This window comes from Cervus canadensis, chromosome 28, assembly GCF_019320065.1.
Source record: "Cervus canadensis isolate Bull #8, Minnesota chromosome 28, ASM1932006v1, whole genome shotgun sequence".
NCBI lineage: Eukaryota > Metazoa > Chordata > Mammalia > Artiodactyla > Cervidae > Cervus > Cervus canadensis.
The window spans coordinates 23,469,633-23,497,264 of record NC_057413.1 but is presented as its reverse complement, the minus strand read 5'-3'; the positions used below and the strand labels follow the sequence as shown (position 1 = coordinate 23,497,264).

General features: G+C 38.9%; 1 protein-coding gene across 3 annotated transcripts; it reads right to left on the bottom strand.

The window, feature by feature from the left end:
- Nucleotides 1-510: 510 nt before the first annotated feature.
- On the bottom strand, nucleotides 511-26,233 carry SLC17A2 (solute carrier family 17 member 2). 3 transcript variants are annotated; one of them, XM_043450836.1, is made up of 14 exons: nucleotides 26,075-26,232; nucleotides 25,809-25,899; nucleotides 19,208-19,318; nucleotides 17,733-17,947; nucleotides 14,587-14,820; nucleotides 14,416-14,503; nucleotides 12,353-12,439; nucleotides 11,051-11,169; nucleotides 10,767-10,928; nucleotides 10,137-10,269; nucleotides 9,907-10,054; nucleotides 8,486-8,576; nucleotides 4,556-7,309; nucleotides 511-880 (listed from the first exon to the last, which is right to left on the bottom strand). In XM_043450836.1, the coding sequence occupies exons 3-13, from the start codon at nucleotides 19,233-19,235 to the stop codon at nucleotides 7,175-7,177; spliced, it is 1,440 nt and encodes a 479-aa protein (XP_043306771.1). In that variant the 5' UTR covers nucleotides 19,236-19,318; nucleotides 25,809-25,899; nucleotides 26,075-26,232; the 3' UTR covers nucleotides 511-880; nucleotides 4,556-7,174. The 3 variants fall into 3 exon arrangements, with proteins under 3 accessions (XP_043306771.1, XP_043306770.1, XP_043306772.1); XM_043450835.1 differs by lacking the exon at nucleotides 25,809-25,899; XM_043450837.1 differs by lacking the exons at nucleotides 511-880; nucleotides 25,809-25,899 and having other exon boundaries at nucleotides 7,180-7,309; nucleotides 8,451-8,576; nucleotides 26,075-26,233.
- Nucleotides 26,234-27,632: the final 1,399 nt, after the last annotated feature.

The following is a 27,632-nucleotide window of genomic DNA, read 5'->3' as shown; positions in this document are numbered from 1 at the left end:
AACCACCACACAGCTTAGTCAGGAAACCATGCACCAAAAGCCACCCCTTCCAAATGTTGCTGCTGTGTTTAGTTAGGGCTCTTGATAACCTCTCAGTTGGGAAAATTGATTTTAGCACAGAAATAGGCCAACCTGCAAGATAAGAAGGCATTAACTTCAGGCTTCCTCCCACACACATTACTCAGGCAAACTTGGAGAGCACATAAATTCTGGTTACTTTGTGCTCTCCTTGTGTTCTGAAAGCTTTTCGTTAATTAGCCTCACTAGCCTTCATTTAAAGTCAAATGCCAAAACTTCTATCTTGTAAGTGGAGCCATTTTAGCTAAAGTAAGACTTGTTTGGATTAAATTTTCTCAGAACCATTAGTTATTTCTCTACAAGTTCTCTTAAAACACTGGTTACATACTAAGAAGATTCTCAGCACTCTGCATATTATCATAAACTAAAGGCCATTAACTTCTACAATGGTGTCAACTTATATCCTTTCTCAAAATCACTGCTATCTTCAGTTTCTGAAAAGAACCATCTCATATCTTCTGAATTTTCTTGATCGTTCAGATCCAATGAGACCACCAGGATTCTAAATCCTGTTATGAACATCTTTTTTTGCCCCTGTTGCCTCATTGTTAAATTAGGGTAAAAAATACTACCTACTTGTTAGGTTGTTGTAAGAATTAGCTGGCACATAATAAGCGCTCCACAAATGTCGGCTATTACGTTACTTTTTTTAAAATTATTTTTTCTTCTTATTCATGCTGCTTATTTTGCCTTATTTATCTAGTAATTCTTACCAACTTTCAGTGCTCAGTTCAACTCAATGGTCACTTTCTCAGTGAGATTTTCATGGGCTTCCCTGGTGGCTCAGTGATAAAGAATCCACCTGTCAAAGCAGGAGACACACATGTGTGGAGCAAATGAGCCCATGCACCACAACTATTGAGCCTATGCTCTAGAGCCCTGGAACCACAACTGCTGAAGTCTGAAGGCCCTGGATCCTGCACTTCACAAGAGAAGCCACAGCAATGAGAAACCTGTACACCACAACTAGAGAGTAACTCCTGCTCCCTGCAACTAGAGAAAAGCTTGTGCAGCAGTGAAGACCCAGCACAGCCAAATAAATAGAATCAGTGAGGTCTTCCTTGGCCACCTTGTCCTTCTTCCAATCATTCAAATTCTTCTACATTACATTCCCTTAGTTCTCATCCTGATTGTAATATGTGATTGACTTAGAATCTACTTTCCCCCTTTGCCTCCCCTCTGTAGGACTTTAACCAAATGTCAACTTTTCAATGAGTCCTTCTTCCCTGTTTAATTTTTCTCCTTAGCATTGATTGCTTCCACACAATATGTAGTTTACTTATTGTTTTCCTCTATATCACATGGACAGGAACTGTATCTGTCCCTGCCACTACTTTAGCTCAAGAAGGCTGCATGGCCTAAAATATTAAACATCTTATAAGATAAAATATTTTCTGTTATTTACAAAGCAAGTCATTTCTATTTTTGATGAGAAGTTTTAGATGTCAAGTTAAAAATATTCAGCAGAGTACCTAAAGTTTTTAAAATTTTTTATGTGATACACAGTCAAAACAGTTTGAAAACCACTTCTCTATACAAATTGTCTATTTTTAAGCAATATAAAAAAAAAATAGGGCTTCCCTGGTCACTCAGATGGTAGAGAGTCCACCTGCAATTCAGGAGACCTGGGTCTGATCCCTGGGTTGGGAAGTTCCCCTGGAGGAGGGCATGGCAACCTACTCTGGTATTCTTAGCTGGAGAATCCCCACGGACAGAGGAGCCTGGTGGGCTACAGTTCATGGGGTCACAAAGAGTCGGACACAACTGAGTGACTAAGCACACACCAGATAAAATAAAATGAGGAATGACTTCAATTAGAATAAATATTTCATGACATGATTTGATTTTAATAAAAAATAACCATCTAAGTTTTTTGGTTGGAGGATTTTATCAAATACATCTTGAAACTTGGTACTCCAGGAAAATAGTCCAGCTTCATTTGAAAGAACTAGTTACCCAACCTGCCTTGCTTCAGTTGTTCTGAACTCAGAACATTCCAACTCTGACCAGTATTCTCCTATAATAAGAGCCACACACAGCAGACAAGAAAAGGCAGGAGAACCAAAAGCCAGATGAATATTAATCATTAACAGGTAATCCCCAAACCAATATTTGGAAACTCTTTGTTTACACTCTAAGTATCGCTCCACAAAAAAAGGTGTAGATGCCATTTTTTTTTAATAGATGGATAGTGTGAACATAGGCATATTTTCAGGAAATTTTAGGAAATAAATTGGAACTTAGGGAGCTTGATGAAGACCTTGGGAAATGTGTTCATGTGCATTTGGCACTGAGAATTCCATGGAGAAAACAAAGTAAAAGATCCAAGGATAAAAGTCAGCAGAAATTAGAAGACAGATATAAGGTTCTAGCATATTGATAAATAGATGAAGGATTTTCAACAAACAGAGAAGAATCACTAATTAAAAAGCAAAATTGAAGGAAACTCTAAGACCACTAGATGAAAAGCTAATCATTTATAATGTTCAAGGCAACATCAGTTGGAAGTGATTAACATCTTGGAACATCTTGGTCAAAGTATGGAATTCAGGTTAAAGACAGAATCTTATACCACTGAGTCTAAATACACCTCTCCTACAAAAGTTAGCTGGCTGATCAGACTTCATTATTACATTAGACACAAGAAAAGACTTGAAGGAAGTCAATACTGGCTAAGTTAATATTTTAATGTATTAAGGTTCCACAATGATAGTATTCCTTTGAAAAAAGAAATTATTCACTATTATGGGACTAAGGATTATTCAAGAACTGTTTTAAAATATCTCCACTGAAATATATTCAGAAGAAGTGGATGCAGGGGGTGGGTTCATGAAAAAAAAATGTTAGTGGCTAGGGCTAGGCTAAGGTAAGCAAGAGGTACCCATGGTGCAAAATTAAGGAGATGCTCACTCTCATATGCCAATTCTGTGCTTGCACAAAATGAGCCTGAGAAAGAGTGCCTCCCTGGCACCTGGCTTGCCTCACCCTAGTGACCCTTGAATTAAGTTCAAATAACAGTGACAGCTATGATATTCAATAGAATGCAATTCTCGTATGCAAAGTACTTAACGTGACACTAGTACACTAACTGCAACAAGTTAGAGCAAAATTTCAGAGAACGGCAATGAAGCCAAGGCGCTGTACTTGGGTGAGACGTTCAGATGTCTCAGTGTACCAGTGAGTAGCACTGAGACATTATTCACCTTTTACTCCATAGGTTATTAACTTGAGAAATAAAGCATTAAGATGACAATAAATTTGAGGGCACAACACAGCAAAATGTAATCTTCACAAACAAGAGGACTACAAGTCTTCCTCTATGCCTTAAATTGTTTCATTTAAACAAAAATAGTCAAAACAAAATTTATAAGTAAAACAAAGGGAAACAGGAAGCAAGAATGACAAAAGATAAGGCTACCATATTAAAAAATAAGAGACAAACTCTCTTTGAAATAAATAAATCACTAAGTGGTCTAATGAAGAAGCAGAAAGAAAGCACACAGGCATCATGTCATAGGTACAAAAGAAGCTCAAACCTCAGCTATAGAAAAACATGAATATATTATAAAAATATAATTGATAAAACACTGGAATATTTCGCAAATATAATTTAAATTATGTATAAAATGGATGATCTTCCAAGATATCTTAAGTTGTCAAAACTGATGGAAGAAAATATAGAGCCCTTTAACAGACCCATAACACAAAGGAAATAAAGCCTCTTATCAAAGAACTCTTCTCAAAGTAGCTTTGGTGGTGGTTTAGTCACTGTTGTGTCTGACTCTTGTGACCCCATGGACTGTAGCCTGCCAGGCTCCTCTGTCCATGGGATTTAAGCCTACATAATTATAAACCAATGTGTTCAAGCCTTCAGATAATAATAACAATAATAAAATTTCCATTCTAGTTAATTTTTTCAGAGTATTGGGGAATAAGGAAAGTTCTCCTTTCTTGTTTTGAAATCGGCATAAACCCCATATCCAGACATGACACTCATGCATCCAGAGCCAATGTCATATACCAGTAAAGCAGCAGAAGTCCTGAAGAAACCATCAGTGAATCAAATTCTGTGGTCTATCAAAAGAATACTGAAGAAACGGTTTGCTCAACATTAAGAACTATATTAATGTACAATATTTAATAATCAAAGAGAAGCAGATCATCTCATTCAATAGATATCAATATGATTTTTGAGAAAAACAAATTAATTTACATTAAATGTTAGAAATGAATATTAGAAAAGAATTGTTAATGTTAGAAACAACTCTTTGGGATGGGGGAGATGGATTAGAGATGCTTCCTATCAACCACAATGCATCTATTCTGAAGACCTTAGGAAATGTGGAGGGTAACTGCTTCAGACCATCAAATGGAGAAAGATAACTGAAGTGTCTCTGACACACAGATGTTATTTTTCAGGAATAATCAAAGCAGGTGCTCAGAAAGCCTAGAAATGCTGAGCCATTGTTGTTCTTACCTTTACCTCCGAAGACAACTGATGCTTCCAGGGATAGGGTTTCTTGGGAAGCCTGAGCTTGCTCATTTTGCTGTTTAAGAACTTAGACTTTAATCCAGAAGCTGACAACAGAGACTACCCTGCTGCCTTCTGCTCTGATGCTGGTGGGTCGGGCAAAGGAGGAGGAATCTGAGGATCAGGGAGAATGGGAAACTAGAGATCAGGGCTCCTTCCCAGGTGTCTGTCTGTCAGACCTAAGCTGAAGAGAGAAGAGAAACTTTGAAGTGGATGAAACATGGAGTTTAAGTAAATGTTTTACTTTTAATACACATAAAAATGTACAAATCATAAATGTACACTTTTCACAAAGTTAAAACACCCAGGTGACTAGCACCCAAGTAATGGATTATTACCAGTACCTCAGGAGCCTCCTTTAAGCGCCGCCTTCCCTCTCCTACCCGAGGGGAATCCTTACCTGGATTTTTAATAATTAGCTTTGTTTGTTTTAAAAAACAAAACTCTATTTAAACTTTGTTTTAGATTCTTATTACTCCCTACTGAGTACTCCTCCCTTTTTACTAACTTATTATTTTGTATTGGGTTATAGCTGGTTAACAATGTTGTGATAGCTTCAGGTGAATAGGGAAGGGACTCAGCCATACACATATGTGTATCCATTCTCCCCCAAACTATTTAAACTCCTAAAAGAAGGTAACTTTTGTCTTGTTTCACTTAAAATGTGTTTATGAGATCCATCCATGGTGTTGCATATTGTGGTCTATTTATTCTCATTGCTGTAGGAATAGACCATAATTTTTTAATCATCTTTCTCTTGACAGTTAAGTTGTTTGCTGTTGGGCTATTATAAATAGTGCTCCTATGAACATTGTTGTATATCTTTTTCCAAATATCTGTGTACATTTCTAAGTGAAATGTCTAAATCATTGGAATGTCTAAATTTAGCTTTAGGAGATATTACCAAGAGACTTTCCCCGAGTTCTTTTATACTCACAGTCATAGGGTGTGAGAGTTCCAGTTGCTTCACATCTTGCCAGTGTTTGCTGTTTTCCATTTTCTTTTATTTTTCCCTTTCTGTTAAGCACGTAGTGGTATCTTACTGTGGTTTTGATATTCAATTCTCAAAAGTCTAAGGAAGTTGAGGGCCAATTTATACATTTATAGGCCACTTGAATTTTTCTTTGATGAAGTCCTTGTTCAAAACATTTGCCTATTGGGTAGTCTAGGTTTTTTCTCTTTTTTTCCTGTGTTCAATTTGCCCATCCATTATGCTACTCCTCTCGTTTGTTCTTTTTTTGGTTTACTACAAACTCTCCTTCCTCTCTAAACTATAAATACCCAGAAGATACAGCTAGAGTGTTCTCATCTCAGCATCACCCTCAGAGCCTGGCAATCAGTTTCCTTTAAAGCACTAGCTCAAAAATATTGATTGATTTGTACTAGGAGATTCTCGTTATCTTCTCAATTAGCCCAAGGCTCTAGTCCTTGTGGTTCTACTTGGCTTCTAAACATGCTAAGAATTTCTCCTCTAGGATAGCTGTAGCAAAACCGATATCAGCTCTTTGTGTAGAGACAGCCTAGAGGATGTGTTTTAAGTACTAGGAGTCAGAATTAATTCCTCTTAGGGTTGATGATGACTATCTGAGACTCTTGAGAAAATAAGGAAACTCTAAAAAAGGTCAAATGATCTTTTTTAATCCTGAAAAGAATTTCTCTGGTGTGTGATATTGTTCTATGATTTCTTACATCTTATGTCGTTAGGTTTCTTCTCTTCCATTTAAACTTTCATTTCATTTGAAAATGTCTCTGTTGCCTTCCTCCAGTTTTCAATCTATGGTCCAAACTATCTCATTGTCTCTTCTAAAAGTTACCACATTGCCTCCCTTCACATTCATTCTTTTTACGTTATAGGTTTTCCAATTCTGTGTGCTCTCGCCTATGATCTTTAGCTAATCTAATTTAATCTCCTTGTCATTTCCTGGTTGTTAATCTCCTGGAAATAGTTAGGATAAGTAAATATCTATTTTGCCTGATGGAAATAATCCTAGTGTAAATAATTTTAAAATGACCCATTTAATTTTAGCATGTGAATTTTAATAGAATGTAACCACATAAATAAACATCCATATTTCTCAATGTATAAAAACAATAAAAATGTTAATTCTGTGGATTACAGCCTTAAAATTATATTCTGTGCTGAGCTATATAACATATGACTATGGATATAGTAGATATTTTCTGCACCTATAATAACCCCCATGAAGGTACTTATCAGTGATTATTTTCTCACAGATTTTTATTTTTCTAATTCTTTCCAAAAAGGAAAATTCAAAGGCAACGGGATTGATGTTTCAGGTTTCCCCAGCAGTTGTCAACCCTGGGTGTGTGTCACAAGTACTGGGGAGTGTCTAAAAACTAGTGATATCTGGGCTCTACCCCAGACCAATTCATTCAGAATCTCTGGAGTAGATCCCATTCACCTGGATGTTTTAGAGACTCCCAGGGAAATCGAACATGCAACCAAAATTGAGAACTGCCAAGTCTGTGGCCAAGAATAACAATAAGTAAAAAAATGTTGAAAAGTTAATGCAAAGTACTACATTGAAGTTTGTAACTATATTCTTAGAGACGGGTGAGAGTCCTTTCTTTGGCCCAGTGCTGGATTTCTGCTTGTCCAAATGTAAGGTAAAAAACCAGGCCAAACATGTTGACAGCAGCAGCTAGGAAAAATACATTCCTCCAACCAGACACAGAATCCTGGAGGCAAAAAAAAAAAAAAACAAAAAAAAAAAACCCAAAAATCAGAATTATCAATCTCAGAGTTGCTTCTCCATCAGTTCTAGAAAGCCTCCATTTTGTATATTGCAACACTGATCATAAGAATCTAGGGAATGATATGGAATAACCACTTAACACCTTGAATTCTCAAAGAAGATGCTAAAAAGCACACTAGTTTCTGACTTGGAATGAATTTTTCTTTAAGCCCCCCTAAATCAACCTATACTAATATTTTTCTAGAAATCTGGATCTGGAGTCTTGAAAATATTATATTACTCATTTAAATTATGCCTAAAATAACAGCTTGAAGATCATCACTCTTCTGTTTTTGGCTATTGGCATCAATCACCGTAACCCCCTGAATGGACACCTCAATATGATGTGAGTCATATTTGGTCTGACTGTATGAGTCTCCTCTTGAAACCCTTATAAGTCATAGTTTATTTCTGGCATTATAGTCACAGTGGATTCCTAGCAATTTGGTCAAAAAGTAACCTGAAAATAGGTCACCTAGAGATGTATTAAAATGATTTTTTTGTTTTTCTTTTTGATAAATTGACTCACGACTATCCTGCCATCCCAGCCTGGTTCTGCCTTTCCATCTTCCCTACCAACCCACACTTGGTACTGAGCAAGCCTCATGGGCCATCCTCCCTGCTTTGTCTCACAGCCGTTCGTTTCACCCATGATTTAAATTCTCTTTAAGCTGGTCTTGGGACCCTTTGTGTTTCCATTTAATAATTATTTTAGAAATTGGGATTAATATGAACAGACTCTTCATAACTTTCCCCTTTCGCTGCTGTGACTTCACCTCTTATCATTGACATGTATCATTCACTCTAGTCATAAGAGCTGTTTCATTCTTTTTTTCCTCCAGGAAGTCACATGTGCTATTTTCTCTGCCCGAACTGCTCATTTTCATCAATCTAACATCTATTCATTTTTTAGAAATTCAGCTTATACTTCTCTTTCCCTGGGAAATCTGACTTACCAGTGTCTGACTTAGAGTCCCCTACAAACAGAATAATTGTGCTGATATCCATGTTGATTTTCCCCATCAGATCACATAGTCCTTGAGAACAGGGGCCCAGCTGTGAATCCCCAGTGCCTAAAACAATACCTGCCACTTGCAGATGTTCAATAAACTGGCCCAACCTGACTGATAAGGAATCCAGTGGCAGTGGAAGAGATGATTCCTGCAATGAGCCCAAATCCCCTTGAGATTCCCATGAGGAAACTTGCATATCTGTGGAGAGATGATTTTATAGATGATTTTATATAGAAAGCTGCCTATGTCTTTTCAGTAACTCAACACTAATGCAGTTCAGCTCTAATAGCAAAGTCATTTAGACTACTGCAGATTTTTTTGTTCACTTCAACACAGCTCAGGCAATATCAGTTTGCAAATCCTGAAATCACTTATCTACGAACTCAACATCCAACTCTTTAGGACCCCATGGACTATAGCCTGCCAGGCTCCTCTGTCCATGGGATTTCCCAGGCAAGAATACTACAGTGGGTTGCCATTTCCTACTCCAGGGGTTCTTCCCAAGCCAGGGATCGAACCTGAGTCTCCTGCGTCTCCTGCATTGGCGGGCGAATTCTTTACTGCACCACCTGGGAAGCCACAACACCAACTCAACAACTAGGAAACAATTCTATCTCCTAGGAGCCCAGGTTCCCACCCCAGTGTCTTAGTATGGCAGGCAGTTAGAGCAGTGGACAAGATGACAGACTCTGGAGAGATGGGTTGGGTCCAAATCCTGACTCTGCCTTTGCATGACCTCAGGCATGTCACTTAACTTTCTTGTGCCTCTATCATCTATCTCTCTTATAAAGTGAAGATACCAGTAAGGCATGTAGTTGTGCAGATCAGATGTGTTGATATATGAAAGTGAAAGTCACTCAGTCCTGTCAGAGTCTTCGTGACTCTATAGTCCATGGAATTCTCCAGGCCAGAATGCTGGAGTGGGTAGCCTTTCCCTTCTCCAGGGGATCTTCCCAACCCAGGGATTGAACACAGGTCTCCCACATTGTGGATGGATTCTTTACCAGCTGAGCCACAAGGGAAGTCGAAGAATACTGGAGTGGGTAGCCTATTCCTTCTCCAGTGGATCTTCCTGACCCAGGAATTGAATAGGGGTCTCCTGCATTGTAGGCAGATTCTTTACCAACTGAGCTATCAGAGAGGTTGATGCGTGAGAAGTCCTTTAAATAGGCGTTGGCTCATGGCAAGCATATATATATATGGTAGCTAATATCATCAACACTATGGAAGCTTTTCCAAAATACATATGCATGGGTCCTTTCCTAGAACACACAGTCCAGTCTCAAGTGGGGAAGCTAGGGAAGGTTTTCACCTCAATGTTATCAGCCAAGATTGGGCACCATTGTTCTAAAAATGCCTTAAGTCATGGCCACATACTGACATTTCTCGATATTTGTTAGTACTCTGCCATCAATTTTTGCATGTCAACAACAAGAAGGAGTTACAAAAAGACCGAGTCTAAAAAAAAAGACCGAGTCTAAACCTCCAGAAAGGCCTGGGGAAGGGGACAAACAGGTAAAGATCTTACCGGGGGGCAACATCTAAGGTGTTGATGATGAATCCAGAATCACACAGGTTGCTGGTCCCAGGAATAAGTATCAGCAAAATAATGGTTGTTGTATAACTGGAAGCCACAAAAGGGAGGGCCACAGCACATAGTGATGGAAGGAGGAGCCCTGGGCAATGGGGACACACTGTCAAGAACATCTGACCATGTGTGGAAAAGGGATTTGTTAACTGAGTTTTGCCTAGACTTACCTAAGGATGAAAAGAGTTTTCGGACAGTGATTAATCTAAGAAGGTTCCTGGACAGGAGGAAATCTGCCAATTGACCTCCAAGAATTGTACAACTTGCAGCAGCAATAAAAGGCAGGGAGGACAGAACCCCACTCTGAAGGAGGGAAATGTACAGAGTGAGTAGTTACAGAGGTACATATGGCAGCAGATTTTATTAGTGACACAGACCAACCATTAGCCCACCCTCCTGACACTCTGAGTTGTTTTAAAGAAATTGGCATCATTTTCTATAAGAAGAACACTGTCTCAGGTAAGACGGCCAGCACTTGCATTATACTGGACTCCAGAGAAGAGTACAATTCATTTCTAAAGGAAATGGAAGCATCAGCTAGCATGGCAACATTGCATAGTGGTTAAGAACACAGATACTGTAGTAGCTCAATCACTGAATAATTGTGTAATCCAGGGAAGTCTTCCCCCTCTACGTGCCCTTATTTATACACCTGTGCAATGGGAATAATTACAAAACCTCTCAATCATTGTGAGGGTTAAAAGAGTGATTATATGCAAAGCCAAAGTGTAGTAGGCAGCGCAGAACTGTTTCTCCTTTTACCATTAATATGTTCATAAAAGTACAGGAAGCATACTCACGTCTCTGATGTTGACACGGAGCACAGAACTGATATACGTTGGTAGGTATGTTATGATTATGGTGCATAACCAGAAATGGCTGAAAAACCCCGTGAAAATGGCCCAAAGTGGTAGGCATCTGACCATAGACTTTATGGGGACAGATCGTCTAGGAGAACTGGACTGAAAGGAAACATCCAATCAATATGGGTATTAGAACAGGTCAGAGGGTGCCTCTCCTGAGAGCCCCACACCCTACCCTGGAGGTCTCTGCATGGTCCACAAGTAGAAGGGTTGCACAGTACCTGTTGAGTCAGAGAAGACACGATGTGTTCCTTTTCTCTGATGCTTATGCATGGGTGATGCAAGGGGTCATCGTAAATCACTGTGAACCACAGGAGACAGCAGACACAGCCAATGCTACCTGGGAAGCCGGGACCCAGTTAGTTTTCAGGTAGATTTGTGAGCTGGGGGAAGGGAGTTTCCTCTGAAGTAGCATATCTCCCCCCAAAACACACATGTTAATTCATGGTTATTTCACCATAAGGACCTAAATTTTACCATTTTTCATTTCAACCCACCTACAAATCTCCTTTTGACTAAATGTAGAATGCCATTTGACAATGTCAGAGCCCTCTGGAGGAAGCAGGAGAATGACATACCTTTGCATAGCTGATTAATTACTCTTCAGACTCCAATGGATGCATAAAATTGGTGTGGCAAGGAAAAATTTCCAACACATTTGCAAAAGATAGTGTTATCATATTCAAATGATATATCCATTATGGATTTCCAGAAAAATATTTCTTAACAGTACCTGATTAACATGTGTGAACCAAAATGACTTGGGAGTAGCATCATTAATGAGAAAGCCATCCTAGCCAGAACCATATTGAATGATACCGATTAGTTAAAACAAAAAGATAGAAACTTGTCTCATTGCTGAGACTTGTCATCTGAAAAGATTCTATTTTAAAGACTCTGTGGATTAATGTTCTTTAAATTCCCTCTAATTACTGGATTTATTCATTCTTTTATTTGTAAAGCTATAGGTTGGGCACTGTGATAGTACCAAAGTGATGAAAAAATTATGGAATAGATTTCTTGCCTTAATCATCTCACTGACTAGTGGAGAGGAAAAAGGGGAAATAAATAATGACATGTCAACACAGCGTAGAAAAGAAATTATCAGTAACCATCACAGAGGACAGAAAGACTTAATCTGATGGGATAAGACTTGGAAATCCCCATATGGAAGGGGACATTTAACTTGAACTTTACAAGATTCACCTGGTAGAGAATAGGTTAAGGGTACCTTGGCAGAAACAATAATTATAGCAAAATATGAAGACAAATTGAAAATGTGCTTTAACAGTTTTGACATCTTAACTACATGCGGCAATTAAACATGGCAATTCAGATGTGGTGGCAGAGATTCTAAGAAGCCTGGGATGAGCGTGTAAGGTTGCACTCTAGATTTCTCAAAAGTCAGCACCATAAAGATGCATTTTCTCTCAAATGGGAAGAATATGGATCATGGGTGCTGTAAGCATGAAAACAAATGCCTGGGAAGTGGAGATGTTAGGATTTAAGAGAAAGTGACTCACCAAAAATGTAGAAGATAAAAGGCCAGCCCAAGGCCTGGGAGATTAGTCCCCCCACACAGAGAATGATGAAGGACCCAAACGCTGACCCTGAAGAGAAAAGGGATTAAAAAAAAAAAAACAAAAAACAAACTGAGGAAAATAGCAATGGTTGAATGACTTCCCTAGGTGTTATTCCAACAGTGAGGTGGCAGATTTAGAATTACTGGGTAATGAGAGACTTTATTCCAGCTCACAGATCTCCACCAGTAAAGTCATGGAAAATAATTAGAATTAATAAATCATAGCGATATGCCACCTGATGCTTCAATGGCTCCTTTAACACAAACGTGACCAAATCCAAATCCCATTTGTCATAGAAACTCTCTGTAAACAAAGCCCACAATATTTCTTTATAATTAGAGTTACATTTTGGTGAGGGCAATATGAGATTGGCAACAGAAAAGGAAAGTCTTACAAAAACGAATAAGATAAAGTCCTTGACCTCAAGGAGATTTCAGCCCAGTGAACATGAACAAAATTCACTATTAAAGTGTAATACACTGTAGACCTTTGAGTCTGAACATATTTTTCAGAGACTCACAATAAGAAATGTATTTTACATGGCAACACAGTTTATACACAAATACAAACACACACACGTCAAACAAAAGTTTCATGAATCAATACTTAGCCTTACCATGTGCAATTCACTCCAAAATTTTCTACTTTATTGTATTTATTTTTATTTTAAAACACTGGTTTTTGACCTACTAAATTGATTTTATGACCCCTTCAATGGGTCCCAATATGAAATTTTGGGGAAAAAATGTGAAATACAAATATGATAGTAAAACTATTTTCTGTGAAAGTATAAGGAGAAATGAGGAGAAACATGAGGAGAAAATTAAAATTGATGATAAAATAAAAAATTGTTTACACATCCTAAGCAGTAGGGTGGATGGAATTTTTGTAGAAAAAGAGAGACTTTAAGTGCACTTAGTATGTAGTGTGACCTGAGCCTTGCCTACAGAGGAATATTGAGTGGGAATGCAGGAGGAGACCATACGGTAAAGCATCTTTCAGGTCAGTTCAGTCGCTCAGTCTTATCCGACTCTTTGCGACTCCATGAACCGCAGCACTTTATATCCATGTAATAAGATCTTTATCTGTAAGATGGAGGAATACATTGAAGATTCCCAGGCAAATTAGCAAAAATGCCCCATCTATGCTTTAAAGAGATAACTTGGCTTGATGGAAAGGGAGGTTTGAAGGAAACAAAGAGGAGAAAGACCAACTGGGAATATTCAGTTAGAAGAGATGATAACTACACTGGAAGGAGCCAGAATGCAGGAGGGTTGTTTCTGTAGTAAAAATCTGCACCCACTCATGGGACCAGGAGTGAAAGGCTTTATGACGTGCAGTTCTATTCTTCAAGCATAAGGCAAAGAGGAATGATGAAGTTAGTACTTAGTATGATTATACACTCAGAAGGGCAGTGTAGCATGGTGATCCAGAGTGTGCACTCTGGGACCAAACTGCCAGGGCTTAAACCTCAATTTTACCACCTGTTGGCTATTTTCCTCTGGGAAATTTAGTTAATCTTTGCATACTTTAGTTCCCTCCTGTGTAAAATGAGAGTTTAAAATAGTCATCAAAGGGTTGTTGTAACTATTAGCTTAGAAAAGTAAAGAGCTCAGAAAACTGCACTCTTTAAACTCTACTTTCTAGCCTGATTATCTCTTTACCACTGATAGTCTTAATTCTCATTTGCATATCTTTACTAACATGGTGTTTATACAGTTTACTTGATTTTTTCCACTTATGCAAACTCTTAAAGTTCTAAACTTTTCCTTACAATGCTTTTCTGACTGACCTCACAATGCTCACAATGGTCTTTTCTGTCTGAAGTCTTAGTGCCTTTACAGGACAGGTATATTTATCTTATTTGTTGTGTGACTGTCTTACATTGTTGAATTTTTTTTAAAGCACTTTTCTCCTTGTCCCCCAAACCAACTAGGCATAGAAGGAGAGAAGTGATAGGGTGAAGCAGATTACAAAGTTGTGATCCATACATGCATCCTTACCTGATCCAGCAATGCTGGTGAGCTTGCTTCGTTCAAGTGGGGGAGCCCATTTTGCCCATATTGTAAACTGACCTGTCCATGCCATACCCTGAAATGACAATTAGTAAGACTTGATCTCCAGTAGAATTCAGGAACCTGTATCCCACACAGAATGAGAAAGTAACTGGTTACCTGAGCCATGCCCTGGACTGTCCGAATCACAATAACCAGAATCACTCCAAAGTCAGCAGCCAATGGTGTAAAGAGGGTGAGAAGGGAGGAGATCAGCAAACCAGCACCAAGCATCTGTTTTGCTCCAAATATCCCTGCTAAATAGCCGCTTGGGATCAGAGTTAGTATTATCCCATAGTTGATGGAGCTAAAGATGATACCCTGAGTTTCTGGACTCCATTCATATACAGAGACCTGGGGTGGGGGTTGGGGGGAAGGAAAATTCTTTACTAAGAATTTATTTTATAAAAAATCTAATTTATAGCCAGAGCTGCTTGTGCTCAGTTGTGTCCGACTCTTTGTGACCCCATGGACTGTAGCCTACCAGTCCCCTTTGTCCATGGGATTTCCCAGGCAAGAATACTGGAGCAATTGCCATTTCCTGCTCCAGGGGATCTTCCTGACCCAGGGATCAAATCTGTGTCTCTTGTGCCTTCTGCACCGGCAGGCAGATTCTTTACCACTGTGCCACCTGGATTCTGGCCCTCTTATGTAATACTAATTTTGGTTTTTCTCCATTTTTAACTAAACTTAAATATCCAACTTTTCCAAACAACCCATTATATTCCTAAATTGATTATCTTAGATGGAGACAAAATAGAGTAAATGAAGAGGAAAAGTGATAAATGATTATATAGGTAGCTGATAGGAAGATGTAAATGAAATACAGTGAAAGATCACCTTTTAACTATTTTGGTTCTAGTAAATAATTCGGGTGACACGCTTTCAAAAAATTTCAAAACACATCTTTACTGAATGCTTATCAAAATCGGTCCCTAAAATCAAATTTAAGAATCATGGTCTATCCTAGCAGAATTGACTTCCTAAAACACATATTACACATTAATAAGACCACATTTCTCTTCTGATATAACCCAATAAATAATTTTTTGTAGCCACTAGATACATGGCACCATGGTATACATTGAAGAGCTCCAAAACATAAAATAAAAACTATAAAATAACTACAAAAAAAGCAAGATATATGATTCATGTCTGAATTCAAGCTTGAGGATGAACTGCAGTAAAATAGGGACTTTGAGAAGAGGGAAGAACAATTTGGGAAGGTCCCAGGAAGGAAGAAGTACTTGAATCATTCTTTGTAGAATGACTGATTCGTATAAAGAGAAATAGGAAAACTCATTGTCATTGAAGAAATACAGCAAAAGTGGACTTGTAGCATTTGGAATGATATACAATGATTAGAAACTAACCAGGATTCTGACTTGCTCAGAGCAAAGACTGTTTCTGAGCCACTGACAGCAGATATGAGTGTGCTGAGAAGTGGGCCAGGTTCTGGAGAAGTGCAGCATTTCAAGAGAGGAGTTGGCAACTTGAAGGTATCCTGGATTCTTATGCACAGGAGTGTGAATGTGTAGAATGAATAATGGAAGAAAGATTTGAGGCAGAGAGGTCATTATAAATAAGCTGGCTCCAAGGTAACAAAATCATAAAATTAGAGGATGATTTTACTGTACATTTAGAAATGTACAGTAAATGATAGTTTAAAGGAAAACATTTAAATGGGGTATAATACCAACAGACTGGTTCCAAATAGGAAAAGGAGTATGTCAAGGCTGTATATTGTCACCCTGCTTATTTAACTTATATGCAGAGTACATCATGAGAAATGCCGGGCTGGAGGAAGCACAAGCTGGAATCAAGATTGCTGGGAGAAATATCAATAACCTCAGATATGCAGATGACACCACCTTATGGCAGGAAGTGAAGAGGAACTAAAAAGCCTCTTGATGAAAGAGGAGAGTGAAAAAGCTGGCTTAAAGCTCAACATTCAGAAAACTAAGATCATGGCATCTGGTCCCATTACTTCATGGGAAATAGATGGGCAAACAGTGGAAACAGTGTCAGACTTTATTTTATTGGGCTCCAAAATCACTGCAAATGGTGACTGCAGCCATGAAATTAAAAGACACTCCTTGGAAGGAAAGTTATGACCAACCTAGATAGCATATTAAAAAGCAGAGACATTATTTTGCCAACAAAGGTCCATCTAGTCAAGGCTATGGTTTTTCCAGTGGTCATGTATGGATGTGAGAGTTGGACTGTGAAGAAAGCTGAGCACAGAAGAATTGATGCTTTTGAACTCTGGTGTTGGAGAAGACTCTTGAGAGTCCCTTGGACTGCAAGGAGATCCAACCAGTCCATCCTCAAGGAGATCAGTCCTGGGTGTTCATTAGAAAGACTGATGCTGAAGCTGAAACTCCAATACTTTTGCCACCTGATGCGAAGAGTTGACTCATTGGAAAAGATCCTGATGCTGGGAGGGATTGGGGGCAGGAGGAGAAGGGGACGACAGAGGATGAGATGACTGGATGGGATCACCGACTCAATGGACGTGAGTTTGAGTAAACTCTGGGAGTTGGTGATGGACAGGGAGGCCTGGCGTGCTGCGATTCATGGGGTTGTGAAGAGTCGGACACGACTGAGCAACTGAACTGACTGACTGAATGATTATTCTCATATAAATATAAGATGAACAGGTGATATTTTATTTAACTCATTGGCTAATGAAGGAATTGGTAAGATGACACAACTGGTCCAAAGGAGAATTCAAGGAACCACATACTTATAAGCAGGAAGTAATGCTGAAATAGATGTTAAATATATGGCAAAACTAACTTATTCAACTGAGGGGCACGTGGAGGAGAGTATCAATTGATTTTCCACAAGACAAAATTCATTTTCAGAGCTATGGGCAAGAATCATTTTATTACTGTTAATATATAGAACTTAGAGTTGTAAAATGGCTCAAAGATAATAAAAGGTACAGAGAACTGCTTAGAATCAGGCAGAAAGATGTATTGAGACAGTGCCTAGTTTTTCATTGAAGATATCCAGTAAGCTGTTCCTTTCTAGAAGCATCCACAACTTTTTCCAATAGTCACACCCACAACCTTGTAATCATAATCATCTCAGTGAAAGACTAATCACAGAGGTAAGCAATATCTCAGAGAACAATAATCCCAGACATTTTTAGTTTGTTATTGATAATTCATGTTCTATACACCACAGAATCAAGATCCAAGTCCTCTTTTCAAATTGGGTTTTCCCTGTCAACAAAGAGCCTTGTTCTCCACTATACTTACTTCTGCTGTATTAAATTCCTTGATGGATCTGTTGGAGTGATTGAAGGTGAATGCAAGGGGTCTTTCTGTGGAGGTATTGAATAAACCAGGCTGCTGAGTGCTATTCACCATGGCAATGATTGCAATGCTCAGACTCACACGCTGGGTTATCATGGTGAAGTTTGAGAAGTGCATGATGAGAGCCAGTCCATAGCGTAATGAACAGAATTCAGGACCTAGAGAATAGCACAGATATCTGCAGTGAGTGCCTTTTTCCACTTCTCCCACTGCTAAATCTGAGAAAACTACAGATGATATTATGCAGTCTCACCATTTTTTCTTACTCAAATAACCACGACTACAACCCTCCTTTGACACAATCTTTAGTTGATTTCAAGATAATAAATCAGAGATCTTACAATCAAGTAAGATCCTTTTTCAGAGGATTCTTACAATCAAGTAAGGCCTTCTTCAGAGGTGTGGGTAGCACATGAAAATATAGGACAAACTAAATGAAGGTATTTATGTCACAGTGTTCCAAAATAAAGTGAATGGGGAAGATAAGGAAGAGTCAGTCATAGAACCTGAGTCTCCCAGCCTCAAGTCTGGGGTCTCATCCATTTTGTATATTCATTTACCATAAAGCTTGAAAGTTTATACATAGAGAGCTACTTTGAATTAAACAAATCATATACCCAAGGGTTCTCTTTTAAAATACCTGAGAGATAGTGCATTAAATGAGCACATCCACTAACTCCTCAGTGTAATTTTCACTTGGAAATATTTTTGATGTATGTCACTAAACTCTGCCTTCACATATACTCAGCTTTAAAAAAGCTAATATGGGGAACCATTTTTACTGTTTGTAGGTGATATGGTACTGGACAAGTCGTCCTATTATAAGAGCAACACATTTTTAAAGTCTCCACATAGTAGAACAATGGGCCAATATTGAAAGGATTTCCACATGAATGAAAGATTAAAATTTTTCTCTGCATACTTGGGGAACTGGAACTAAAGAGAAATAGAGAACTTGTGAAGAACAGATACAATATTCTAGAAGAAAGCATTTTTAATGGCCAAATAGGCTCAGGGATAGGATGGGTTGCCTGCAAAAGAATTATTTTCCCTATTAATGGAGGTTTCCACACTCAGAGGAAACAGCTCCTGGGCAAAGATGTTACAACAGGAATTCATACATGGGTGAGGGGGTTTGTTTAAAGTGACCTTTTCAGGACTCATTTCATTTCTTATGTCCAAGGATTCATTGATCATTTGACCTAATATCTCATAGATAATTCAGTGCTCCCTAAGGAAAAAGCAGTAGGTAATAGGATGAGAGGCTGGAGCTGGTCTCATATTACACTGAGACAGTCTTCACAGTAAGGAGGCTTGATAGAAAAAGGAGGAGAAAGGAGAGCAAAGTTGAGTGAAGAACACTGGAAATAAGCTTCTACTGTTCCATAAGTAGGTTGAGAATAGAGATGTGGCTTTACTTTTCCTGGTGGAAGGCTTCTCATCCATTTGGCTCCTCTGGGAAATGGTACCACACTTTGTGGTGGAGATTTCCTCTGCCCTGAATCTCTTTTACCACGACAGGCTTTTATCTATAGGGAAGAACAACAATGCAAAACAAGACACAATTTTTTCATGTTAATGCTGCCTTCTCCCAGCATCAGTGAAAATTGTGATCCAACACAGCTGTATGATTTACATTTTGCAGTACACTTTTTTATTGTCATGCTTACAGAGGACTTGATTTTTATAAGAAAATCTGACTGTGAGCTCCAACTAAATGATTTAGAGCTAGTCATTTAAATTCTCTAATTAGCCATTTCCTGTCCAATAAAAATGTCTCATTTCTGAGTGGTGCTGCAAGAATTGAATGAGAAAATTGCAAACCACAGAGAACCATGCAAAGGTAAGCAGTATGATGGCTTGAGGCAGGTCAGAAGACATGAAAGCTAAATTGAGCTCAAGAGCTGGAGAAGGAAAGTTCCAGCTGACCATGTTTCTGTTCTTTCTGCACAAACAGAACAACATTCACTCAAAGGTGTCTTCTTTGAGCATGAACAATGATATGGTGTAACAGATATACATTACTGTAATATGTAACACCTTAAAATGCTTATTCTTATCTTTGCTAACATAGTTGGCACACTTCGCTGGGCTGAAAAGTTCTTCAAGTCACCTGTAAAATCACATTGAATGAGGGCTTCCTACTACAATTACAAGTAAATTCAGCTATTTAACAGGCAAAGAGAATTCATGACTTCAAATTGGACACATTTAATTTGATATTTATACACCGATCTTCAGGGGATTCATACATTTATTTCTTTTCCATACAATCCTTATTCTAAGAACATTATCAGTTTTGCAGCTTTTCCTAAACTGAAGCATCCATGACCTCACAAACACATGTATCATACTTACATTGCATCATTCAAAGCTTTGCATTCTTTCTGCACATAAATTTAATAAGACTTATCTGCATCCTTAAGAATATTATCTATGCCCATAGGATGAAAAATGACAATAAAAGAGACAGATGAAGAGTTTTGTCCAAAAACATTATTTGTAGTATTAGTTATTACAGCATAATATTGGAGACAAATTAACCTAAGCGTAAGAGTTTATGAATCAACTGTAATAGATTCTTGTACTGGACTTATTTGTTTTTGAACCTATTGCATAACATTAAGGAAACGCCTGTACTCTAGTGTACAAAGCAGGCACTATGCCTGTGCTGATACATGCACACCCAAAAAGAGAGAAACAGATTTACACAAATGACAGCAATGGCCTTTTCAGGGTTACAGAACACACCATGGTCACGTTATGATTTTCCATATTTACCAAGTGGTTTTTCAAACAATTCAGTTCAGTTGTGTCTGACTCTTTGCGACCCCATGGATTGCAGCATGCCTGTCCATCACCACCTCCTGGAGCTTGCTCAAACTCATGTCCATTGAGTTGGTGAGACCATCCAACCATCTCATCCTCTGTTGTCCCCTTCTCCTCCTGCCTTCAATCTCTCCCAGCATCATGGTCTTTTCCAAGGAGTCAGTTCCTTGCATCAGGTGGCCAAAGTATTGGAGTTTCAGCCTCAGCATCAGTCCTTCCAATGAATATTCAGGACTGATTTTCTTTAGAATGGATTGGTTGGATCTCCTTGCAGTCCAAGGGGCTCTCAAGAGTATTTATTCTCCAACATCACAGTTCAAAAGCAGCAATTCTTCGGCACTCAGCCTTCTTTATAGTGCAACTCTCACATCCATACATGACTACTGGAAAAACCATAGCTTTGACTAGACGGACATTTGTTGGCCAAGTAACCTCTCTGCTTTTTAATATGCTGTCTAGGTTTGTCATAGCCTTTCTTCCAAGGAGCAAGCATCTTTTAATTTCATGGCTGCAGTCACCATCTGCAGTGATTTTGGAGCCCCAAAAAGTAAAGTCTGTCACTGTTTCCACTGTTTCCCCATCTATTTGCCATGAAGTGATGGGACTGGATGCCATGATCTTAGTTTTTTGAATGTTGACTTTAAAGCCAGCTTTTTCACTCTCCTCTTTCACTTTCATCAAGAGGCTCTTTAATTCCTCTTTGTTTTCTGCCATAAGGGTGGTGTCATCTGCATATCTGAGGCTACTGATATTTCTCCTGGCAATCTTGATTCCAGCTTGTGCTTCACCCAGCCCAGCATTTCGCACGATATACTCTGCATATAAGTTAAATAAACAGGGTGACAATATACAGCCTTGACGTACTCCTTTCCCAATTTGGAACCAGTCCGTTGCTCCATATCTAGTTCTAACTGTTGCTTCTTTACCTGCATACAGATTTCTCAGGAGACAGGTAAAGTGTTCTGGTATTCCCATCTCTTTAAGAATGTTCCGGTTTATTGTGATCCACACAGTCAAGAACTTTAGCGTAGTCAATAAAGCAGAAGTAGATGCTTTAACGGAACTCTCTTGCTTTTTCAGTGATCCAGTGGATGTTGGCAATTTGATCTCTGGTTCCTCTGCCTTTTCCAAAACCAGCTTGAACATCTGGAAGTTCACGGTTCACGTATTGTTAAAGCCTGGCTTGGAGAATTTTGAGCATTACTTTACTAGCATGTGAGATAAGTACAATTGTGTGGTAGTTTGAGGAATCTTTGGCATTACCTTTCTTTGGGATTGGAATGAAAACTGACCTTTTCCAGTCCTGTGGCCACTGCGGAGTTTTCCAAACTGTACTGGCATGTTGAGTGCAGCACTTTCACAGCATCATCTTTCAGGATTTGAAATAGCTCAACTGGAATTCCATCACCTCCACTAGCTTTGTTTGTAGTGATGCTTCCTAAGGCCATTTGACTTCACATTCCAGGATGTCTGGCTCTAGGTAAGTGATCACACCATCGTGATTATCTGGATCATGAAGATCTTTTTTGTGTAGTTCTTCTGTGTATTCTTGTCACCTCTTCTTAATATCTTCTGCTTCTGTTAGGCCTGTACTGTTTCTGTCCTTTATTGTGCCCATCTTTGCATGAAATGTTCCCTTGGTATTCTAATTTTCTTGAAGAGTCTCTATCTAACCTTTGCATTCTATTGTTTTCTTCTATTTCTTTGAATTGATTATGAGGAAGGTTTTCTTATCTCTCCTTGCTATTCTTTGGAACTTTACATTCAGATGGGTATATCTTTCCTTTTCTCCTTTGCCTTTCACTTCTCTCCTTTTCACAGCTATTTGTAAGGCCTCCTGAGACAACCATTTTGCCTTTGTGAATTTCTTTTTCTTGGAGATGGTCTTGATCATTGCCTCCTGTACAATGTCACGAACTTCTGTCCATAGTTTTTTAGGCACTCTGTCTATTACATTTAATTCCTTGAATCTATTTGTCTTTTCCACTGTATAATCATAAGGGATTTGATTGTAAGCAATTAGTAGTTACTTATTTTACACTCAGAAAAAGCTAAGGTGTCTTTGAAAGAACAATGATGAGGCTTCATACAGCATAGTCAAGATAGTTTTCTGCTTGCTAAATGACTCTAAAATTCTGAGAACGAGATCACTCCATTTAAGTTTTAAAATTTTCTTTTTCTATTATAAGAGACAGAATAGATGGCCAGTTGCTAACAAGAGAACATTGGTACCAGGAAATATGTTGGCTTTTGCTCTGTTTTGGAAGCCTTCTAGTTCTACTAACATCTGGCTGACATCAGGAATTCAGTTCAGGACTCAACACTCAGATCCCAGCTGAAGAAACTGGAGTGGCCACCTGATTGACCTGGAGTTTGGACTATTTTCTATTTGATCTATCTTGTTATGTAAGAGTCCAAGACTTGGCTGAAGGCAACTTTTTAACTGTATGTGCAGCTACAAGTACTTATACTCAAAGTTTTCTCATCAACCACTCCAACCAGTCTTATAAACATAGAACTCTAGAGCTGAAAGAGATTCAGAGTCTCTAACCCAAATATTTGTTTTATTTATTTTTAATAAGAAGACTGATGTATAGAAAGTTTGAAAAATTGCTTCGAGTCACAGAGTTTACTGAGTCAGTACCAGGTCTCCTGATGCCCAGACTGATGCTTTTTTCTACCTGTTAATACGACTTCCTCTTCATGTTCACATTTTAAGCACAAGTTTAAAATGCAATAGGGTAGTTTCATTGTAAGGCATTCTAGGCAGAAATGTATATAATTTTAAGTTGTTTTTTAAATTGAAATATAGTTGATTTACAATACTATAATAGTTTCAGGTGTATAGCATAGGGATTCAGTACTTTGGCAGATTATCCTCCATTCTAGGTTATTACAAGATAATGGCTATAATTCCCTGTGCTCTACAGTATACCCTTCTTGCTTGTCTATGATTTTAAATTAAGTTTTAATCGTTTATTCCAGAAGGAAATTTGCTGATGGAAATACTTTCAGGTTGAGCTTCGAATATTTAAAGAAATAAAGAAGACTCCTCTTTCTGGCTTTTTTGGTTAGTGAAATTATAACACAAACCTATGACTTTAGTTTCCTTCCCTTCCATCTGCTGCCATCCCTACCTTAGCTTTCATGGTTTCAAATGCTATTTTAAATTTTGCCTCAAGAGTTAACTTCTGTTAATTTCTCTGCTTCCTGGTATGAGACAAATACAGAAATCAGGCAGACATCCCAAACCATTCTAAATGAGGATCCTTCTGTGACATAGTAATGGAACCTATTTTTCTAAAATAATCACAGAAGCAAATAAAAGTATGGGATCTGTGAATTAGCATAACTGATATCACTTAAAGACAGTGGAATGATTTTTAGCCTAATCATAAACATTGTCAAGTGTCTTCCTACTCACGAGTGACATTTCTAAGAAATAGTGACTCCTACTGTTAAAGTTGCAAATAGACATAGAAAAATTGAATTAAAATTAAGTTAAAGGAAAATTCTATACTTTAAAAATAACTTCATAACACAAAACAGAGTTGTATCTGGTATAAAATTGATAATATAGATGATTTAGGCATCAGCAAAAGATAAGATTTTTTCTTCTCTTATTGGTAGTCTAGAACTCATTATTTTATTATCATTTTGTTTCTATTGCTGTTAGATTCCCCTTAATATTGAGCCTGTCTTGCATCATCTCTATTAGCTGAGTCCCCTAGTTTACTCAGAGTAAATGTTATTTGTGGTTGAAAGAGCAGGAACCTGCAGTTCAAAGGGTATCCAAGGACCAAGTTTTTCTCTGTCATTCAGTCTTGAGTAAACCAGAGCAGATTTTATAAGATCCCAGAACTTTCACTGTTTCATAGGAAAAATGGGGATAATGTTACTTCATTGAACTGTTGAGAATGAAAACAAAAGAATGAGACATGCCTTCTCAATGTAAAATATTATACACTGCAAAATGTTATTGATATTAACAACAGGAAAAATAGCAGTCACAAAATTGGCACTTGTGCCCTCTCAGATTAATAAATACAGGTTTATAGTAAATGAAATATCTTTCTATAAAAATGCTTTTGATTGATTGCTAAATTGGCTTTAAATGCTTCCTTTTAGTACTGGGTTCTTCTGGACTAGAATCTAGAAGATGGAGGAGGAAGGGATGTACCTTGCTACGAACATCAGAGAACATGCAAAGAAGCAATTTCTTCTATGTTAGTAAAACTGAGACCTCTTTTTATCACTTGTTTACCTTTCTGAAAGATTGGCAGTTTGGGAATAAAATTATCTATTTCAGTAGATCCTTTACATCATGCTGTTAATTCATATCATGAAGAAAAAAAGTGTACCAAGCAGTAGTAGTGGGTAATCTTAGAAGGCAGGGTTATATCAAAATTAAGGTGCAACTGGGGCCCTGCCCACAGGGAACTCAGCTCCACTTGTAAAAGATGACACAGGAGTGCCTGAGCACCTTTCCTCCAAGCAATGACCACAGGCTATGTCTTCCAAGCCTGTATGAGTCCATCTATGCTACAGAATTGGGATGTTCCCTGGGCAGGTGGGGAGAGGGCACCTTCCGTGGGTCTTTGTCCCCGGCTTCCCATCACAGCACTGATAGCTACCAACCACAGTCTCTCTGGACACCTTTCCTCAGTTGCACAGTGAGGGCCACAAACCAGCTGATCTCCACAAGTATACAAGTTTTCTTGCCTCAACCTTATTCACGACTTTGTTCATATTCTCCTGTTTCTGAGAGACAATTTCAACTATATACAGAAATCTGAAAAGGCTAATGAGTCACAGTTGCTGCTGCTGCTAAGTCGCTTCAGTCATGTCCAACTCCGTGTGACCCCATAGACGGCAGCCCACCAGGCTCCCCCGTCCCTGGGATTCTCCAGGCAAGAATACTGGAGTGGGTTGCCATTTCCTTCTCCAGTGCATGAAAGTGAAAAGTGAAAGTGTAGTTGCTCAGTCGTTCCGACTCCTAGTGACCCCATGGACTGCAGCCTACCAGGCTCCTATGTCCATGGGATTTTCCAGGCAAGAGTACTGGAGTGGGTTGCCATTGTCCTCCATGAGTCATAGTCCCCAACCCCAAACCTTGTTAGTTCTGATCCACTATTTTATTCTGCAGCCAAAGTCTGTCCGACTTAGCAAGGTGTCGCAGTAAATACTCACGGAATCCTTGGAGAAGTGACCATTGTCCACAGAGTCCATTGGCACTGGTGGCCTCTCAAGTCTTGCTCCTCTAGGGTCTTGATTGAATCAACTGCATTTTTTAAGAAAGTCTCTTCTTCACTTTGAAACCAGGAACCATTCCCAGAGGGAGATTCTTATGCTGCTGACAATGTTTTTCCTCTGACTTCCCCTCAGACTGTTCCCTCCCTTTAACAGATCTCTGATTAGTAATTATCTTCCAACCCAAAAAGAAGAAATGCACTTACCTTCACCATTAAACCAGTATTGTAAGCCCTAGACTATAAGGCTACCTTTAAGAAAGAAGACATTTTCATCCCTTCTTTCTTTTCAGATAATTCCACAATTTCACAAGGATAAATAATGTGTCACATGGCAGGCAGACTGAATCAGGTTTAGCCCTACATTCTCAGAGCAGAGAGCCTGAGGTTGGCTTTGTCGCTTAATTTTTAACTTCATTTTCAAGTTCTCACTGATAAAATGAATATCTCAAAAGATGACACCATGTTTTTCTGCTTTGAACTCTTCAGACAGCCGACAAAGTCAACAAGCCTTTTTTCCTGAAAGGAAGGCAGCATGGCATGGAAGAAAGGGCAGGGCTCCTGGAACTGGAGAGATAAGGTTAACCCCTTCTTCACATCCTAGTGAAGGCCACAGTGTTTTCTGTGGCCTTGGACAAGTCATTTAACTTTTCTGTATTGGTTTCTGCTTTAGTAAAAGCTTCCCTGGTGGTTCAGTGGCAAAGAATCTGCTTGCCAATGCATGAGACTCCCTGGGTTGGGAAGATCCCCTGGAGAAGGAAATGGCAACCCACTCCAGTAGTCTTGCCTGGGAAATCCCATGGACAGAGGAGCCTGGCAGGCTACAACCCAAGGGGTCACCAAGAGTCAGACATGACATAGCGACTAAACAACAACAATCTCAGTAAAGCAAGGGTTATAATGTTCAATTCATGGGGTTACTGGGCAAATAAAATTAAATACCTATGCTAACCAGTAATGGGTCCTTACATGGCAGCTCACTCCAGTATGTTTTCCTGGAGAATCCCCATGGATGGACAAGCCTGGAGAGCTACAGTCTATAGAATCTCACAGAGTGGACATGAATGAAGCAACTTAGCAAGCAGGCATACACGTAGTAGGTCCTCAATAAATGAGATAGTCTCCCCATTAAAGGGTTCTGTTAAATCAGCTAGGGGCTTCCTAGGTGGCTCGGTGGAAAATAATCCAACTGCCAATTCAGGAGACATGGGTTCGATCCCTCGGTTGGGTAGATCCCCTGGAGAAGGAAATGGCAACCCACTCCAGTACTATTGCCTGGAGAACTCTAAACAGAGGAGACTGGCAGGCTACAGTCCATAGAGTTGCAAAGAGTCAGACACAACTGAGCACACATGCACACAAATCAGCTAGGCTTTCCTTATTTGGTGTCCACAGCTTAATAAATGTGAACTTTGGCTACTCTGACATCTCCCTACAACGTTACCCTGCATTCATCCTTCCTACTTCTTATCTGTGCTCTTTCTAATCCAGTCTCTGCTTGACTCCTGGTACTTGTACTTGGGTTTTTATTTATTTATTTATTTATTGGCCACAAGGCATGTGAGATCTTATTTCCCCAACCAGAGGCCAAACCTGTGCCCCTTACATTGGAAGCATGGAGTCCTAACAACTGGACCACCAGTGAAGTCCCTGCACTTGTGTTTTATTTGAGATTCTTAAATTTTGGACTGTAGTTGCTACTGGGTATTTCCAGTTAGGCTCTCATCACTTATAAAATGAGGTGGAGTCCTGCCGTTTCTGCCTT